General features: G+C 47.6%; 5 protein-coding genes across 5 annotated transcripts; 2 read left to right on the forward strand and 3 right to left on the reverse strand.

The window, feature by feature from the left end:
- Window positions 1-272: 272 nt before the first annotated feature.
- On the forward strand, window positions 273-4017 carry PHATRDRAFT_50614 (predicted protein). Its single transcript, XM_002185528.1, has 2 exons — window positions 273-3413; window positions 3501-4017. Exons 1-2 carry the CDS (start codon window positions 456-458, stop codon window positions 3912-3914), a joined length of 3372 nt encoding a protein of 1123 aa, XP_002185564.1. The 5' UTR covers window positions 273-455; the 3' UTR covers window positions 3915-4017.
- Window positions 4018-4474: 457 nt separating this feature from the next.
- On the forward strand, window positions 4475-5635 carry PHATRDRAFT_41615 (predicted protein; the record flags this gene model as incomplete). Its single annotated transcript, XM_002185529.1, has 1 exon — window positions 4475-5635. One exon carries the CDS (start codon window positions 4475-4477, stop codon window positions 5633-5635), a length of 1161 nt encoding a protein of 386 aa, XP_002185565.1.
- Window positions 5636-5669: 34 nt separating this feature from the next.
- Window positions 5670-11296, reverse strand: Sec7C (predicted protein; the record flags this gene model as incomplete). Its single annotated transcript, XM_002185547.1, has 2 exons — window positions 5670-7002; window positions 7070-11296. 2 exons carry the CDS (start codon window positions 11294-11296, stop codon window positions 5713-5715), a joined length of 5517 nt encoding a protein of 1838 aa, XP_002185583.1. The 3' UTR covers window positions 5670-5712.
- Window positions 11297-12549: 1253 nt separating this feature from the next.
- PHATRDRAFT_50616 (predicted protein) lies at window positions 12550-15726 on the reverse strand (the record flags this gene model as incomplete). The annotated part of the gene is made up of 4 exons (XM_002185548.1): window positions 12550-13242; window positions 13307-14382; window positions 14413-15534; window positions 15570-15726. 4 exons carry the CDS (start codon window positions 15724-15726, stop codon window positions 12550-12552), a joined length of 3048 nt encoding a protein of 1015 aa, XP_002185584.1.
- A 695-nt stretch (window positions 15727-16421) lies between these two features.
- PHATRDRAFT_41618 (predicted protein) lies at window positions 16422-17243 on the reverse strand (the record flags this gene model as incomplete). The annotated part of the gene is made up of 1 exon (XM_002185549.1): window positions 16422-17243. One exon carries the CDS (start codon window positions 17241-17243, stop codon window positions 16422-16424), a length of 822 nt encoding a protein of 273 aa, XP_002185585.1.
- Window positions 17244-17591: the final 348 nt, after the last annotated feature.

Raw genomic sequence — 17591 nt, forward strand, 5'->3', positions numbered from 1 at the left:
ATCTTGAGAAAGCGAAAAGGTAGCACATACTTTTGAGTATGAGTGACGTAGGCACATAAATGCATTCAAATAAATGCAAAGACCTACCAATTCTCAATTATGGAAAAGAACACTTATAGAAAAAAGAGGTAACCCAATCCTTTCAACCGCATCGCGGCTTCTCCAGATACGATGACCGCCATGCTGTTTCACCAAATTTGTTCCCGATAGCAACACGTGGGTGGACGTACCTATGACTTATTGAGAGTATCGCATCCATTGATTGACGAAAGCTTCTTTTCGACAACAACATTGTCCTTCAACTATCCCTGAAACGTAATGAGAAAACGGATGACGACTGAGCACCATTGTCTGTCGTGATCCCTGATCGCCTGACCGAGAGTCTCGTTTTCCCTCGATTCGAGGGCGTCTCGGTGCGGAACTTGAAGCTTGCGAGCGCTTGCCGCGTCAAAACTATGCCTGACGTCGAACAGCATCGTAGACAGTCGAGTAACGCTGAACTGTCTTGGTCTGAAATCAGCCAGCTTACGGATGAGAATTGGCAGTATATATCGGAGGATAGCCGGAGTGGAATTGTGGAAATCTCCCGGGCGGGTAATCTGACTTTCTCTTCACTCGATTTGTACGGGCGCGAAAAGGAAATATCCACTTTAAAGGAAGCGTTCGATCGTTCCCGTTCATCGCGAGAATTGCTCTTAATCTCTGGACAATCTGGAAGCGGGAAGTCCGCTTTGGCATCGTGCGTGGAGCAGCCTGTTCGTCAAGCCAAAGGCTTTTATTTGAAAGGAAAATTCGACCTCAATCAACAAAGCCAGCCCTTTTCGGCCATCGTAAGCGCCTGCTCTCGCTTGTGTGAAGAATTGTTGCAACAGGAAGAGGGACTTTCATGTCCTGGCCGAGAACAAAATAGCGGTTCTCGAGAAGAACGATCCTCGAAGCAATGGCAGTCTGTATTTTCTTTAGACGAGATCAGAACTAGAATGCACGAAGAAATGGCAAACGAGGTTGAAGACCTTATTTTCGTAGTGCCCGGTTTAGCAGATGTGGTGGGTATCGATGTGATTCAGCCTTTGAATGATAGTACAAAGGATGACCCACTGGAAGCAAGAAATCGGCTCAATGCTGCTTTTCGAAAGTTCATTCGGGTTCTTGGTTGTTTCGGACCGATAGCGATGTTTCTCGATGATATGCAATGGGCTGATCTCGCCAGTTTGGAGTTGATTGAATTTCTCTTCACAGACCCAGAGAAGACGGGCCTGCTTATTCTGGGATGTTATCGGGATACTGGGTTGGACGACACCAATGGTTATCAAAAGCTACTACGGAAGCTAAAGCGCAGAGACGAAACCACTATTACTGAAATAGAAGTCCGAAACCTTTCCGTTCGGTATGTCAATGAAATATTATCTGACTTGCTTCGCACAGAAAAGGGGCGAACACTCCCTCTTGCTGAGCTAGTTCATCGAAAAACACATGGAAACGCTTTTTTTGCTATTCAGTTCATTAAATCTCTGGTTGATAGCCGGATTTTGAAACCCTCTGATAGTTCGGCATGGGCGTGGGATCTAGAACAAGCCGAAAAAAGCACGGAACCAACTTCCAACGTGATCGACCTTATGAAGAGCAAACTGAAGAAGCTGCCGTATGACGTTTGCTTAACTCTGCAGCTCATGGCATGCCTCGGATCAACTTTCACTTTCCGAGTCTTTCATCTAATTGTCGACGAATTTTACAACAACCCCTTGCATGTGGATCCAACCAAACTAGCTGTTCAACCTCTCGATCAGAGAAAGCCAGAGGAATGTTTACAGCTCTGCGTAGAGCAGGGTTTGATTGTTGCTCATCGGCGGCATTCATATCGCTGGATTCACGACAAACTTCAAGAAGCTGCCCTCTCCCTTCTACCGAGCGATAGTCTTCCGATAGTTCAATTTCGAATTGGCAATCTTTTGCGGCAAAACCTGTCTTCCGTAGAGATAGAATCATCCGTGTTTGTTGTTGCGGCATTACTCAACGAAGGCTCAGAGGCACTTTTGACGGATGAACAGAGGATACAGATCGCTCATATTGATCTGGTTGCTGGCAAGAAAGCCATTGAATCTTCGGCATTCGTTTCCGCCAAGTACTATCTCGAAAAGGGAGTAGAGCTTCTTCCAGTAGGATCTTGGAATGAACATTACCGTTTAACTTTGAATATCTATTCGACTGCCGCTGAGGCTGAATACTGTAACGGAAACGCAGTCATGGTTGAACGATACTGTGATGAGGTCCTCAAGCAGATACACCGGCCTCTCCTTGATCGTCTTCCTGCCTATAAAGTTCTAATTGAAACCACCGGAGCGCAAGGAGATCACAAAAAAGCTGCTCACCTTACTTTAGATGTTCTGTCGCAGCTTGGATGTCCGTTTCCAAAGTATGCAGTACTGATACAAGCCTATGCTGGCCTTCAAAAAGCTAGATTATTCCAACGGAGACTTTCGACAGAGAAGGTCAATGGAATGCGGCAAATGACGGATATCAAAGATATCTGGATCATGTCTTTACTTGACAAAATGTTTGCTTTTGCTTATGTTGGACGCTTGCCGAATATTTTGTTGATGTCTATTCTCAAAAGCTTGCAATGGACACTAAAGAAGGGACTGAGCGATTTTGCACCTTCTACCTTCGCACGCGTAGGGCTAGTTTTTGCGGCATTCCTCAACGATCCCAAGACGAGCGAAATGTATGCTGAGCATTGCATGTCGCTTTTGGTCCGGACTTCGTCGCGGAAAGCAAAAGTCAAGGCGTCAATGATTGTGCAATCGTTTGTTTTCCATTATTTGCGACCTTTAAGCTCAACTACCCGACCGCTGACACACTCTTACGAATTAGGAATGAAGATTGGTGCCATTGATGACGCCATGTGGTGCTTTTTCTTCGCTCAAGAAACAAAGGTTCACTGCGGCGTCTCACTCAATAGCATTGCCGACGAGCTAAGCGTGGCAATTAAGCAAATGCAAGACCTAAAGCAAGTTAAACAGGAGGAACTCTGCTACATACTCGAACGCGTGGTGTTGGACATGACTGGAAATGCCCGAGATGCCCATCTGCTGTCAGCCAAGTATTTGGCGCAGGATGAACTATTTGCTAGGCTACGACAAACCGAGGACACAACAATGAAAATGTATTTTTTGAGGAATCGCATGGCCGTCGCATTTCTGTTTGAGAGGTACGATCTCCTCATGGAACTACTGGAGGACACGGGCTATCAAAAATTTATAGAAAAGGCACAGCCTGGAGTTTTTGCCGTGCAGTCCATGACATTCCGAAATGCGTTAGCTTGTGTATCGGTGTTTCATCGGACTGGAGATCGCCACTATTTGAGATTGGCCAACAGACTTGCTTGGAAAGTCAAGAAAGCTGCGAAACAAAATGTAGGTTTCGCTAGTCACTGTCAGTCTTGGTCACCTGTAGTATGCCTTCGTCAATTTGGAACTCATTGCTCATTTGTGTCTGTTCAGAATCCCAACCTTTTTCACTACGATGCTCTCCTGGACGCTGAGTTTGCAGCCACCAACGGCAAGCATGCGGCCGCACTAAAACATTTTGGCGCCGCGATTCTGTTGGCCGGAAGCCGGCGCTTCCAGAACGACCAAGCCTTGATATACGAACGCTTTGGAGAATACAACGACCGTGAAGGTCAAAAGGACGATGCTCGGTATAGTCTGCGACTAGCGATCGAATCATATCAGGTCTGGGGTGCCCGTGGTAAAGCCAATCAAATTCGGCTTAAGCACGCGGGGCTGTTGACGCCTCCAGCTGAGATTGAGGTAGGAGATTTCAACCCTGACTTCCTTACTCTTCGCCACAAATCCTTAGACACTGCGCATGTGAGGGGGACAGCACAAGTGGAGAAGCCTTTAGGTGCAGCGTAAGAGCCGAGATGCCCTCAATGACTGGCATCGTTGCCTCCCTTTGCCTATCGTCACGCCGGTGACCTACATCCAGCGTGGCATCTGTTGCGTGATAGTAAATTAGACGTTCTCCCTGATAAATAGAAAAGGAGGATCCAGAGACATGCGATGGCGAGTGTGTAAGTCGGGCCCGAAGGTCTCCCACCTCACTGTGAATCTCAACTGGTGTCGTTATAAGCTTACAGTCAGAGTCAGGTAGAAGTGGTCTCCCAGGTAATTCACAATCAAACCCATTTCCATTTTAAAATTGAAAGTGCTCGAGAATCTCAAGCAGTAATAAGTAGGTTTTCGGAAGTAGGTCTGGGTATTGACGGTGACTTTGAGTCATGGGGAGACAAAATCATAAGACGCTGGGAAGGCGTGAATGCGAGCCTGACAGAAACTTTTTACCTGGAACAAGACGGTACCTTGAATTTCACCATGAGATGATGCCTTTAAGTTGGCTGGAAAACCCCTAACGGTAACCATAATGATTAACTGTAAGAAGATATTTTCTGTCTGCGCTTTCTCCTGCTTTTGGCATGAATTATAGACTGAAACGCGGACGTGCTTTGCTACAGAACGGTTGCTGGATGATGATACCATTTTCGATTGGAATGCCGACGGCAACGGTCAACTCTTTCCACGCAACATCAGCCTTATTCTACTCCTTTATTCCATCACCGACAACAAAAAGGAAGGATTTCCGGCAGCGCATAACGCTTTTCTCTTTCACTGGTGACGGTGAACGTGGAGCTCTCGATATCACTAGACGAGAAGGGTTGTTTGGCGGTGCCATTCTTTTGATTCCAAAAACGGCCTTCGCTGACGAAAGACCGACATCCGTTTCTGAAGATTTCGGTTTACTTCGCTCGACATCAGAACTTAAGGATTGCCAAAACGGTGCCTTGGTTTCCGAACAAGCTATTCCAGGCGCCTACGAACAAATATGTATGGGTTTGTCGGAAAGAACGGTCCCAATTAAAATGAGTGGAAACCGCACAGCAATGCTGCGGCTTGAGCAAGATAGATCGGGTGCTGGCTCCACTGGCATGGCTGTTTGGAATTCCAGCTTATTGCTGACGCGACTCTTGGAAACTCTCGAGGCACTTCAACCAGGTTGGATAAAAAACGGAAATGTTCTCGAACTGGGTTGTGGTGTCGGCCTCGTCAGTCTTACAGCTGCAATTCTTGGCGCTGCCAGTGTTGTAGCTACAGACGGTAATCCCAAGGTCGTCGAGCTTGCTTCCCGTAATATTCAGGCGAACGGCTATGCCGACTGCGTGAAAGCCCAGACGCTTTCGTGGGGACTGTTGGACGCGATGGACAACGCGGATCAAGCGGACTGGCTTGTGGGATCCGATCTCACTTATAATGCCGCCAATTGGAGAGTGTTGGCGGAAAGCATGGCAACCATTGTGAAACAAGAAGGGTACATATTATACGTGAGTTTGGGACACGCTGCATTTGACGTCAACGCGGAAACGCAAGGCTTCTTGTCGGTGGCCAAAGAGATGGGACTTGTTGAGGTCGTGCACACGGATGCCAATTGGCCATTTCCTAATATCAAAACCTCCTTAACGGAGGTGCTTCTACGAGAATGTGTCCAACCTATGGAGCATTCGATTGTGAGCCTGGCGAATGGTGGGCGGGTGATGCTGCTTCAACGGAAATCTACGCAAAAATGGACCAAATCGCGTTGACGCCATTAACTTCCGCTACGCACTCTGATCTAAAAAACGAATCGTAATGAAGATTCTATCATCCTATTTTCTATGTGTCACAGATACTGCTCGGAAGTTTCCGTGTCATCTTCCTCAAAGTCACTTGCATAATGTTCCTCCGTTTCGTCTTCGATAGGTTCCGCCAATTCTTCGCTCGCATGGATCACTGACTTTTCAATTTCTGTTTCTACTTCTTTTTCTCGTTTAATGTGCGTCTCTGTCTCTTGTGCATGTTCCCCTGTATTTGAGCGCAAAACCGTTGGTGTCGTCTTTGCCGCCGCCGGTGGAGTAGCAGCAGGCCGTTTGATTGCCTCTTGGTTTTTCAAGGATGCACCAGCTGCTCCAACCTTTTCGAGTTCATGCAATAAAGTTTCACTTGCCCAAGCGCTGAATTCGGGCTCGCCTGTCCATTCCTCTGTCACCATATTATTGGACAGATACGTGACGGTCTGAAGCGTCTTTTGAAATAAGGGAGAAACACTACCGCGTCTTCCCTGTTGAAGATTGTCCTGTGCTAGAGAAGCCGTGGCGTGAATCAAATCCACAAGATCATCGCGATTGTCTTTGCTGTAACTTAGGGAGGGCAACACCATATTCAGCAATTGGCCGAGCAAGGAGAACGTGTTGCCGCGGCTAACGTCTGCAGTCGTAGGCGGCTGCTTGTTGATTATTAAATACAAGACTGCAACCCATTTTTCCTGCGCTATCTGGTCAATGCCTGTTCGTAGAATTATGCGCTGAAAACATTCCACGCCGTTCCGAGACACGTCCACGTCAACGGACCGACAAACCGAGTAGACGGCAACAGCAATATTCTGCCAAAGATCCTTGTCAGGTACGGAAGCAAGCGGGTCAAACTCGGAGACTGAATCTTTACTACCGCATTCGGCGCTTGTCTTTTTGACAGCTGCGTCTAACAAAAGATCGACCTTGTGTCGATATACTTTTTCCAAACATAACATGGCTGGGACTTGCAAAGTCAAGTCACGCTGATAAAATCCTAACACAAATCGCGTCAAGATCCTTGCCAGAGCACTAGATGCCTCTTTTGACAGAGAAGGACGCTCTTCTCTGCCCTTTGCCGCTCGTTCTGTCTCAACTGGTATCGCATGCTCTACGGTTGATGCTATTCCGTCGAAAACGAAAACTCTCGACACACTATGGTTTGCGAGCATGTCAAGCGTATCCCCCATAAAGGCCCAATCGTTGGGTGTTTCGAAGAAATGGTAGCTGGCACGCAAAATGATTGCTAAACCACAAGCCATTCGATCAGCAATTTGCCGCACAAAGGTTCTTGGCAAAGTCATCGTAAGCAAATGCAGTGAAGCGCGCAAATGCGGACGGAGCTGTTGTGTTGAAACAAATTGTAAGATAGTGAACCAGACTAGTAAGTAGTTGTTGGAAAGCACATACCTCGTCAAAGTCATACAAATGAATGCTTGAGCGTAAAACAGTAACAACAATACGCTCAATAAAAAAAGGTGAAGGAACATTCGTGTCCGAAACTAGCTCGAACACCTTCTCAAACGTTTTTAGAAACATCATGAACAAAGATGGGGCTTGACGCCTGTTGGAAAGTAGCATGCGGGCGGCCAATTCCAGACCAAAGACTGCGTGCTGTTCTTGTATCGGATTCGAGTCGAATGGGTATTTTTCAACAAATTGTAGCAATGAGGCAATGATTGTCTCCGCATTGGGAAGCATAGCCGACCCCATCTGAACAACTTTTTCAATATCGGCCGCTTCGGCTATAGCCATGAGAACTTTGGCGTGCAATGACGCATCGAATTTGTCAGGTACAGTGCTTAGGTGATCATCAAGCGAGTCGTCATCAGATGCTTTGCTGCTCTTCTTGAAGAAAGCTCGGAACCATCCCTTCCTGTTCTCGGACACGTCCGGGTCGGCTTTTACCCTATAGTAGCTTTCTAAACTCCGTTTTGACTTCTTTGCGAACGGTGACAGAGGCAGAACATTACCACTGCTATCTGCAAAGTCATCCAGATCAGAGAGACCCACTGGTAGAGCTTTGGCATCGCGAAGCGCGCAGATGCACTCGACAAACAATGGCCAGGCTCCAACCACTCTCCGTGCATTCTTTCGGACCATTACAAATCCACTATCAAACGCCAGCAGACCACGATGTACGGCTGCACCAGTAATATCATCATAGGAATGTGATGAGCTTGAGCACAGTAACCCTTCAGGAATTGGTTGCTCTGTTTCAGGCACATTTGTTTCGTCGTCGTCCATAGTCTCGTTGGAAACAGCTGTCTTGGAATTGGAGACAACTGATGTGTCCCCGTCCATATGGATGCAGTCCATGGTTATGCATTCGGTTACATAATCGCGCCCTTTCGCAAGAAGAAATTCGAGAATTTCATTGAATACCGAGTTCATGTCAAAATGAGCTGCTAGTTTTGCAGTTTGTTGCAATCCACGCAACGCTTTAACCACCATCGCGTCGTCCCACGATCGCTCGAAAATACCAGGGAAGGAACGCAGGACTGCAATTGCGAGAACTTCAAACATTTCCTTATCGTGTAGTCCAGAGCGCGAGGCTTGGCGCCGGGTTCGGCCTGCGGGTGTAAAGAAAGGCGATGCGACTTCCTTGCTTTTGGCCAGGATACTCTCCCAAGCAGCTCTAGTATCTTCGTGCTCATGCCTTGATACAAGATCCCCCACTTCCCTTCGTACTTGAATCTGATTCTCTTTTATTTGAATATATAGATCCTTCAAAAATTCGGCTGGCAAATCCTTACCACCATTGATCCCACGATTATTTCGAACGAACTGATCAGATGTCATTCGTTTGTCCTCCTTGATTGTCGGGTTGTGTAAATCTGTGTTCAGCATTATTGTCGAGAAAGCGAGGACGTAGACAGCGTCAGCGTTGGCAAAAATTGACGCTCCTTGCTGATGGTAGAGTTCTTTGGAAAAGGCTTCCATAAATCTGTCGATGCACTGAGCTTCGCCGGGCAACCGAAATTTGGACAAGAATTTACGCAAGGCCAGGGCAAAAGGTAGATCCGCAAAGTCGTAGAGGCTAGCAAAAGAGGCTCGGACTTCAGCATGGAAAGGATACTCCTTGTCCGGTCCTTTGCTTAAAAATATACCGACTTGTGATTTGTCCAAGCCTGGCGCCGTGTGCAAGAGTTCTGCTACTCCATGCACACTAATATTACTATCCAACACACCTTGTTCGACAGCCAGCATCCGCCATTTGTCTCCCATGGGATCTTGATTAAACATGGTTGCCACCCGTGTCAACGCATGTTTGCGTTTTTTTCGATCGTGCAACATACTTTCGGTTAGATGGTTGGAATAATCAAGCTCGTCTTCGCTCATGATATCGTCAGAGCTCAGTGTTCGGAACGAATGGAGACTGCCATGACTGCCATTGACGCGGTCCAGAGATGATGACCTGAGCTGCTGTGTTTCGGTTGATAGGGGTACAACGTCACAACGCCTGACAATGGAATCCAAAATTGCCAACAACCCGTCCATGGCGAGGCGATTCAGTAAGTTCAAAGGCGGCGCAGCGAGAGAAATGGACAAGTGAGTTACCGCAGGTGCCGTTGTTGCTGTTGCAAAACGCGACCTGGAAGCCTCCGAGTTGGTAGACGCATCCAACGCAATCACATCAGTTTGTCCCACGCGCCGTTTGTGGTTACCATCGTATCCTACAGGTTGGGCGGTTTTGCCCAAGGCCGTTACGAGCGATTCGTATAAGTTACTGCAGGCAACGTCACAATCATAATTGAGGTACAAATCCTGCATCAACGCTGGTTCTTGACAGAATTCGAGTAAACTCTCGAGGGCGATTTCACGCTCTTCATCCAACGTGGTATCCAGCAAGCGCAGATGTACTGACGTAAGAAAGACTTCGAGTGGGACTTTCAAATGATTCCGAATCGATTGAAAGAGATTAAAGATAACACGAAGCGTCAGACTTAAAATTTGCGTATCGTGCGAAGTACTCCACTGCAAGAGGTACTTGCAGACTTGATTCTGTAAAAGGATAATTTCATCCGGCATCAAATCGTCCCGACATGTTTCCAAAGCGATATTGACGGCTGTCAATGACGATACAGTCACACGTTCATCGTGCGTTGCCGGATTGAGCAAATTGGCGAGCTGTTGCCAAATCTCGAGACGAGCGGTCGTTTGTCTGGTGCCTTGGTTGTCAGTAACAGCTGCGGTGCTACTGCTGGTGGTGGCAAACACTTGTAGGACGATTTGTGCCAAGGCGTCGGAGGCTGCGGACTGTAGTAAGGGACTGGCTCGACTGGCCCGGTGCGACACGTGTAAGGTGGTATCGAGTAAGCCCACAATGTGTCCACTGGAGAGTAATTGGCGGTCGAAATCTACCCCACAGCGGACCACCAGGGCGGCCAGTTCGAGTAATTTAAGAACGACCTTTTCGTCTTGTGCGGCCTGGCGCTGCTTGGCTGCGGCGTTGGCCGCACTCCCGGCGCCCCGTGGCTGCGCCAGCCCTCCAGCCGTGTGCATCGACGACAACCCCCTTCGGTGCTTGTATTCGTCCGCCGCGGTGGTTTCTTCAAAGGTGCATTGGAGCAAGGCTTGTGCAATCATCGTCATACCCCGGGTGGCTTCCGCTGTGGGGGAAACATCCGTAAAGTCTGTACGGGGCAGAGGCAATAGGAATCCGTAGAGGAGGAACTTATGAATCGCGTTCAAGGCGGCCCCCGTGACGGGAGCGGAGATTTCTCGGGCCTGTATGGCGTGCAAAAAGGGCGGCAGATAGGTCGCACACGAAGGCAGTCCCCCACTCGGTGGCAGATCGTGGGTGGTCTCGATTGTACCGTCACGAGTGGTGTCTTTCCACACACTCAATGCCTCGTGCAAATGTTGCAATTCGTCCACGACGACGTGTCGGGTTTCTTCCTCCTCCCGTAGGAATCGATCGTGGGATAAATAGCGGTGATCGGCGCGTAGAACGGTAAGGACGTTATGGATTTCGCCCTTGATGACCCGGACCGCCACGTGCGGCGGGACGAGTAGAGTCTGCGTCGTTCCCGCCGACGCGGGGGAACCCGTGTGGGGGGTTCGTGTAGTCCCCGTTCCGGCCGTGGGAAGGGCATCGGTCTGGGTCGCCGCACAATGGGCCGTCGGCGGGACGGACTCGGGAACGTGGGGCACGGCTGGACTCGCCAAGGCGGACTCCATGGATACCGCACAATCGACCGAAACTCGTTTCGATGAGACTGGCGAATGGTCCTCGTCGTGTTCCTCCTCGTCCTCGTTGTTGGTGTCTGTCGCGCTACTACTACTACTACTGCTGGCGGAGGAGGAGGATTCGGAAGATTCGTGAACGTCCGGCTCTGTCGGCGACGAATTCCCTCGACGCGATGTTGTCGTCTTCGGTATCGATTTGCGGGACAACCGACGTACGTCCGACACGTCGACGTCTTTACGGCAATCGTTGACTGTGAGTACTCCACCAACGATGGGGATCGAACCGGAAATGGAACCGAGACCCGCCGTATCTTTGTAGTGACCCTCGTGGGGCAACAGTCCACCACTCGCAGTGCTAGACGACGACGTTGCCGCACTACCGTGCACCGCAACAACCGACTGATTCTTTGTACCAGTAGCAGTACTGCTACTCGTCGCAATCATGCTCTACGAAACCGTAGCGTAGTACTACCAGCGACCGTAATAGCGATCGCGCTGCTTCAAAGGGGAAGCAACGGAACGCAACCGGAGCTACACGGAACACACACCCAACTGTGTTCGGGCCACACGGGACCTGGATCTATTTTCACTGTCAATCGCTCGATACGGCAGGCGGTAGGCAATTGTTGTCTCGTCTCGTGTGTGTAGCTATATAACGGTAAATCTCATTGTGGGGGCCTGCTTCGACGACTTCCACGGCCCTCCTCCAACAGGCCCAATCCATTCAAAGACTGGTCATTTACGATATTTGCCCAAAGATACTAGACGACGAGAATGACCAATGGTTGGGAATTGTCATCCAAGTCGTATGGGACACAAACAAAGCGGTCACTCGTGTCTCTCTCTCCTGGGGTGGACAACAAAACTGCAGGGCCAAGTTCGCCGAAATGGCCCCCTAATTTCACAAAGGGGAGGGCTTTCTCGTTGAGGTGCCCTCCCGCAGTCTACCTATCTCATCTTATCTTACCGACCTACCTATTAATTATCTTTCTCTATCGACCAAGCAAGTTCTACGGTTCACTGTTCACTTTTCTCAATCTACAAACGGTATAGCTTTAAAGAAATCCAGTTCTACAATCTTCAGAAGTTACGAGGTCAAGAGGCCTACCAATGAATGTTCACCACACGATGGTGCACGACGATTTACAGTTTTACCGTTCACCCGAAACCAATTTACAGTTCTATATATGTATAACCGTGTAAGCACCAAAGGACGAACAATGCCATCCACGCCAAACCCTTTCCTCACTCATCCGGTGATTGCATGGCATTGGCTCTAAACTCGACGAGAAGTGCCTTGTCCAAAGAACAGTGAACCCGTGAGCTATGATTAAAGTCCGAGCCTCGGTAGTTCATTTGGGACCTTGACCAACAGCGTAATGACATTGGCTGTGGAGTTTTCCAGCAGTCGCTCCTTTCACATTACTTCCTACAGTTATCACCAGATAAGTCTTTGACCAAAGAACACTAACAGTCAATGGCATAGGTGAGATTGGATTTACTGAAAAAGAAAAGAGCACACCCTTCTGTATAAGGCGGAAAGACGCGGGATCATGTTTCAATAAACCCATAAGAAATCCCACTGGTAATTTTTAGAGGAATTGGAGAGCAGAAATCGGGAGGCCGCAGAGAGCAGCAGCCTCGAAGGCGATTGCTCAAGCTACAAGGCATAATCCCGGATGAAGAGTAAGTAGGATCTATTTTCTAGAACTTTGTTGTATGTATGCTGAGTACCACCCCCCAAGCTGGTCAACTTTAGAATGGGCTCCCCAGTTCAGGTACCCTTGCCAGGCTTCTTGGAAATATTGAGCCGCTTTCTTTTCCTTTCCACGCGCTAAACAGTATAGTGCGGCGCGCTCGTTCGCCAAGGCCGCATGGTTGAAAAATCCAGCCTGTCCGGCTCCAGAAATGGCCTCGTCGTAGGATTTTAGAACTTCATTGCTCTGTTTTGATACAAGTTTGTACTTTTCTGCCCTGAGGAACATGAACATATGCTCGCATTTGCTGTCCCCTTTGACGACCAACCGACGCATCATGCGTAAAATCTTTTGGCCACTTCGTTGAAACTCAATGCCACACCCAGACTGTGCTAAGAAGAAATCGGAGAGCCCCACAAAAAGCCAGCACACGACAACTTGCAAAGTTCTTGACAATTGTACCTTTACAGCTCGGTGCGCATCTAGTTGAGAAGCTCGTATTGAACTGAGATCTTGCATGTAATAAGCATATATTATGCGGTATAGACAAATGGTATTGACTTGAATAGCGGCTCCTGCATTCTGACATCTGACCATCCATACGGTATCGTCATATAAATCAGTCGGATTGGTCTCCGCTGTTGATGTCTGAATGAAATACATCAGTGAGGAGAGTCCTACTTCGTGCACGGTCTGAAAGAAAAGGGTGAGAAAACAGTCGGATGCCCATGCAGAGCTAGAATTTGAAATGCCGTACCTGCTTATATTCGCTTAGCATGGTCAGGAAAGTTGGAAGATCTTTCATTAGGGGTGGTATAGGAAGTCCACTCCAAAAATAGAGGCCACAATAAGAAAGAACTGAGGTACACGCGCACACAACCTCGCCACACTCCATTGCGAGCCGATATCCATACAGAGCTTGACCAACTGCTTCCGAGACGGTGCCTTGCAAAGGCGTCAAGATCCAACTTCCAACGGCAAGAGATTGCGCTCTTCCAGATTTGCCCGCCTTTTCACCTAAAGACAGCGCAACGGACATGTATCGGCTAGCTTCGTTGAAGTGTCGACTTGTTTGGGATAGAATATTCCCAAAGACCACAAATGCTTTTGGAGATTCCCGAGCAACACCGTACTTTGTGCTCAGTCTGACGATTCTCAACGATGCCACAAAGTAGCTGAAATAGTTTCCCATGGCAAAGAAGGTGAGGGATAGTAATTTTAGAAACCGAACCGTAGCACATGCTCTTTCGTCAGCCATTTTTGGTAGGCCTGACAAATCCTTTAATGTTTTCCGGGTCAAGATACGTTTTGTCTTGACAATTTCCCAAATTAAAAGCGCTTTGCTAACTCTGTTGGGAAAAGGTTCATTCAAGCTTCTGAGGACGTCAAACCCTATGTTGAATGCTTCCTCTACATTCCCTTCAACTCGAGAAGACTCCATGACAGCTTCGAAAGCACCAAGCTTTTCAAAAATGGACGAACTGCGGGACACCACATCGTTGGCGACTCTCTTACAAGCTTCATGCTCACCGAGGCAACTGTACATTCGACATAAATGCGTGCTCAACTCCCAGGTCACAGCAAAGTCTGTTTGCCATCCTCCAACTCGTCCTATCTTTTCCAAACCAGCTGACGCATACTGGGCAGCCGAGAAGAACGCTAACTTTAGCATTGATTTTTCTGCTGCCCTTCCATTGAGACGAGCAAGTTCAATCAACTTGCGCTCCTCATGCAGCTGAGAAGAACCTAGATTCAGATGATCCACTGCTGTCCATAGAATAGTATCGTCCTCGGAGCTAGAGGAAAACCTCACCTTTCGAAGCGTGTGTTCGCCTATTAGCAAATGTATTCGTTCTCTCTTACACGAACTATTCCTGAAAAGGTCATAGGCCGCATCGCGGATAGAATGATGAGTGAATTCGTACCAAGGGATACCGCATCGTTTAGTGACCAGGCCGTTAACGATAGCTTCGTTCAATGTCTCCTTGAGTTCACTTTCAGACAAATGCTCTGAGTCGTCCAAACGTCCCGAGCCCCAATTTAAAGGCATGACGTCCGGTTGCAGAGAAGCGTTTCGTGTTGATCCATATGTCGGGACAAGAGGAGCCACCCAATCCATGCAAAACCTCAGTCCAAAGCAGGCTCCCAAAAACAAAGCATCTTGAGCTGGCTTTGCCAATCGGCTCAGGCGGCCCTTAATCACTGACAAAATTCCAGCTTTTACACCGTTGTCAGCTTCAATTTCTAATTCCTTAAGCAAGCCTCCCTCGTCTATTGCCTTTACACAAAGAACGGTCAAGAAAGGGTTGCCCATAGTCTTTTTGAAGAGAATATCCAATTCTTCGGCTGCAATGTAGCTTTTCGCTTTCTTCAAGGTTTGCTTTGTCATCTCGATCCAATCATTCTTGGAAAGGTTGCGAATACGAATTTTGGTAGCATTTACGAGATCTCTATTGACCTGAGCTCGTCGAAAAAGTCCTGGTTCATCAGATGTGATAGCTAACAGAAACCCGCTTACAGGCTCGCCTTCGGATAAGAGCGCCTCTATCAGAAGCAAACTCAATTGGTCTGCCCATTGCACGTCGTCAAGCAACAAAACTATTCGGGAGGAGATGGGGTGACAAATTGCTCTGAGGAATCGTTGAAAGAGGAGTTTTATGCGGGTAAACCCAAATTCGTTTCGCCTGAATGATGCTCGGATGTCATTCCAATCTCCATTTCCCTCAGTGTCGTCATCCGATTCAAGAAAGCCGTCAACGAGCGCCTTGAAGTTGGGAATTAAATGTGAAAGTTGATTGACGTCTGATTCTAGTTCCTCGCAAAGCGCCTTCCGTATTTTCGATCGTCTTTCGGAAGCAAGACACTGTACACACAAATCGCTGAAAGCGTCCACAATGGCTGGCCAGGGCTCGCCGACGGGACTGAGTCGAACTTTCCGTATATGAAGAAGCCGCCCTCTTGCCTTATCCGTTCCTCGAAGACGTGCTGTAACAAAGCAGTTTTGCCCAAACCTGATGGACCATGTACGAGAATTACGTGAGACTTCTCGCTTCCTCGCATTGCTGTGGCCAAATCCATGCACTGATCGTTAGCGACGGAGATTGCGGCTTTTTCCTTCACGCGGCCGTACAGATCCCGTTCTGGTTCTTCCACGGTGAGAATCGTTGGAATCGCCATCGTGAGAATACGGCTAGACAATGGTGACGAGGAGAGTATCGGAAGGCGTGTCGGAATTGGTAAAATGGTGTGCATAAATTTTCGTAGACGCCACTGTGGATAAAGTGTCCTCACTCCATGAGGTTTACCCTTACAAAGCGTTTTCCAATGTTCTGGTAAAACTTACGAGGAAAGTCACTGTGTAATCTATTCTGAACTTGAGAAGGAAAACGATCACTCTCTGATACAAAGTTTGAAAATGTGAGTCGGTTCGGATGACCAGTGAATTTTCCTCTTTCCGTCTCAAACACAATACGACACTTCCCCTGTCAACGATTATATCAAAATGGTTTGGCAACGAGAGAATGTTACAAAGATTCGTTAAATAGAGATTTTAAACCGAGACTTACGGATTGCAAAAGGAGCGAAAGTACTGGAAATACCTAAAATCGATATGTTATTATGGATGGAGCTTTTCTGGTTTTGATGAGGCTCACGTAGAAAAACCCTACGACAAGCATATCGGGGTTCATTGTCCATTTATGTTGGGTTTATGCTTATAAGCAGGCTGCCTTTAATTCGGTTTTCCCGCAAGCAACCGCAAAGAGCTTGTTTGCGGTGAATTTGAAATCTTTAATGCGGTTCGTTGCGGTAACCCTAAAAATAACCCTAAAATACACATCTTAAGTCCATGAATACTATGGTTTTACGTATGATTACTCCTTAATTAGAGCCGAGAGGTCCTTCAGATTGTTGTATTGTTTACAATGCAAAATACCTTCGAGCGAGAAGTCTGTATGATGTTGCCTTGTGTTGTCTTTCTCCCAATTAATGACGGAAAAGTCAGACTCAACTGTCGCTGTATTTGGAAATGCCGATGCCAACCCGCCGCAAAATTTCTGAACGAGCGGAAATCGTCCATGAGTTGCCGCCCGACTCTCTGAGAAATTACTCTTCTGATTATAAGAATGCAATAAAGCGTCTTGGAACAAGGGTTCTTCTCGGTACGCTCGGAGAAATATGCTAAACTCTCGACTAAGTTGGTCAATTTCTTCGTCTGAAAATCTCCGCTGTAATCGTGTTCGGTGCTTCTGAATTGTCTTGACAAAATCTCGCATGTTGCTTGCAGCAAGCTCGTATGGGAGCACCGGCGGTAGTTCTGCAGCCTGTGATTTGTTTCCACTGCGTACAATTGCAATGTTGGCAATGCCATTTGCTGCAACCACAAATAAATTACCAATGCTGGCCAGCAAACAAGAAAGTTTCTCCTCATCAGACGCCAATTCTTCGACTGTTTTGATCATCCACATGCCGAGCCCATCAAGGCACGACCGAACCTGATTGTGAGTGATAACATAGCTTCCGTTTCCCTCAGCTGGCTCTTTTGAAATGATAGCATCAATCTGTTCTTGTTCAAGGGGCCCAGCCATCCCAGACATTCTACAGTAGGTATCAATCAAGCCACTGAGAATTTTCTGCTGCTGTGACACCAGCGTTGTCAATCCCTGAAGCGAAGCAAACACGTTATGGGCCTCCATGAAATATCAGAATTGCGTTGGCATTTGTGATGTCAATGCTTTCTTTAGCTCTTCTTGCTAAAGGCAGAGCACAGGGTATTGCACAGGATGGGTTAGCTATGTTCTTACAGTGTTTTGATTGAAATGAGCAGTAAATTGGGTTAGAGTTAAGAGTTTTATTTTCTACTGACTCTACGTAACTCACGATAAAATAGAGTTAAATTAGTACTTTTAATGCGGTGAGTTCAAAACCTTTAATGCGGTTCAATGCGGTGTTTGAGGACAAAACACCGCATTAAAGGCAGCCTGCTTATAAGTCTTTGTTTTACGTCTTTTTATCGTATCTACTATCCTTTGGTCCCACAGACA

The sequence above is a fragment of the Phaeodactylum tricornutum genome, chromosome 32 (genome assembly GCF_000150955.2).
Source record: "Phaeodactylum tricornutum CCAP 1055/1 chromosome 32, whole genome shotgun sequence".
NCBI classification, from domain to species: Eukaryota; Bacillariophyta; class Bacillariophyceae; order Surirellales; family Neidiaceae; genus Phaeodactylum; species Phaeodactylum tricornutum.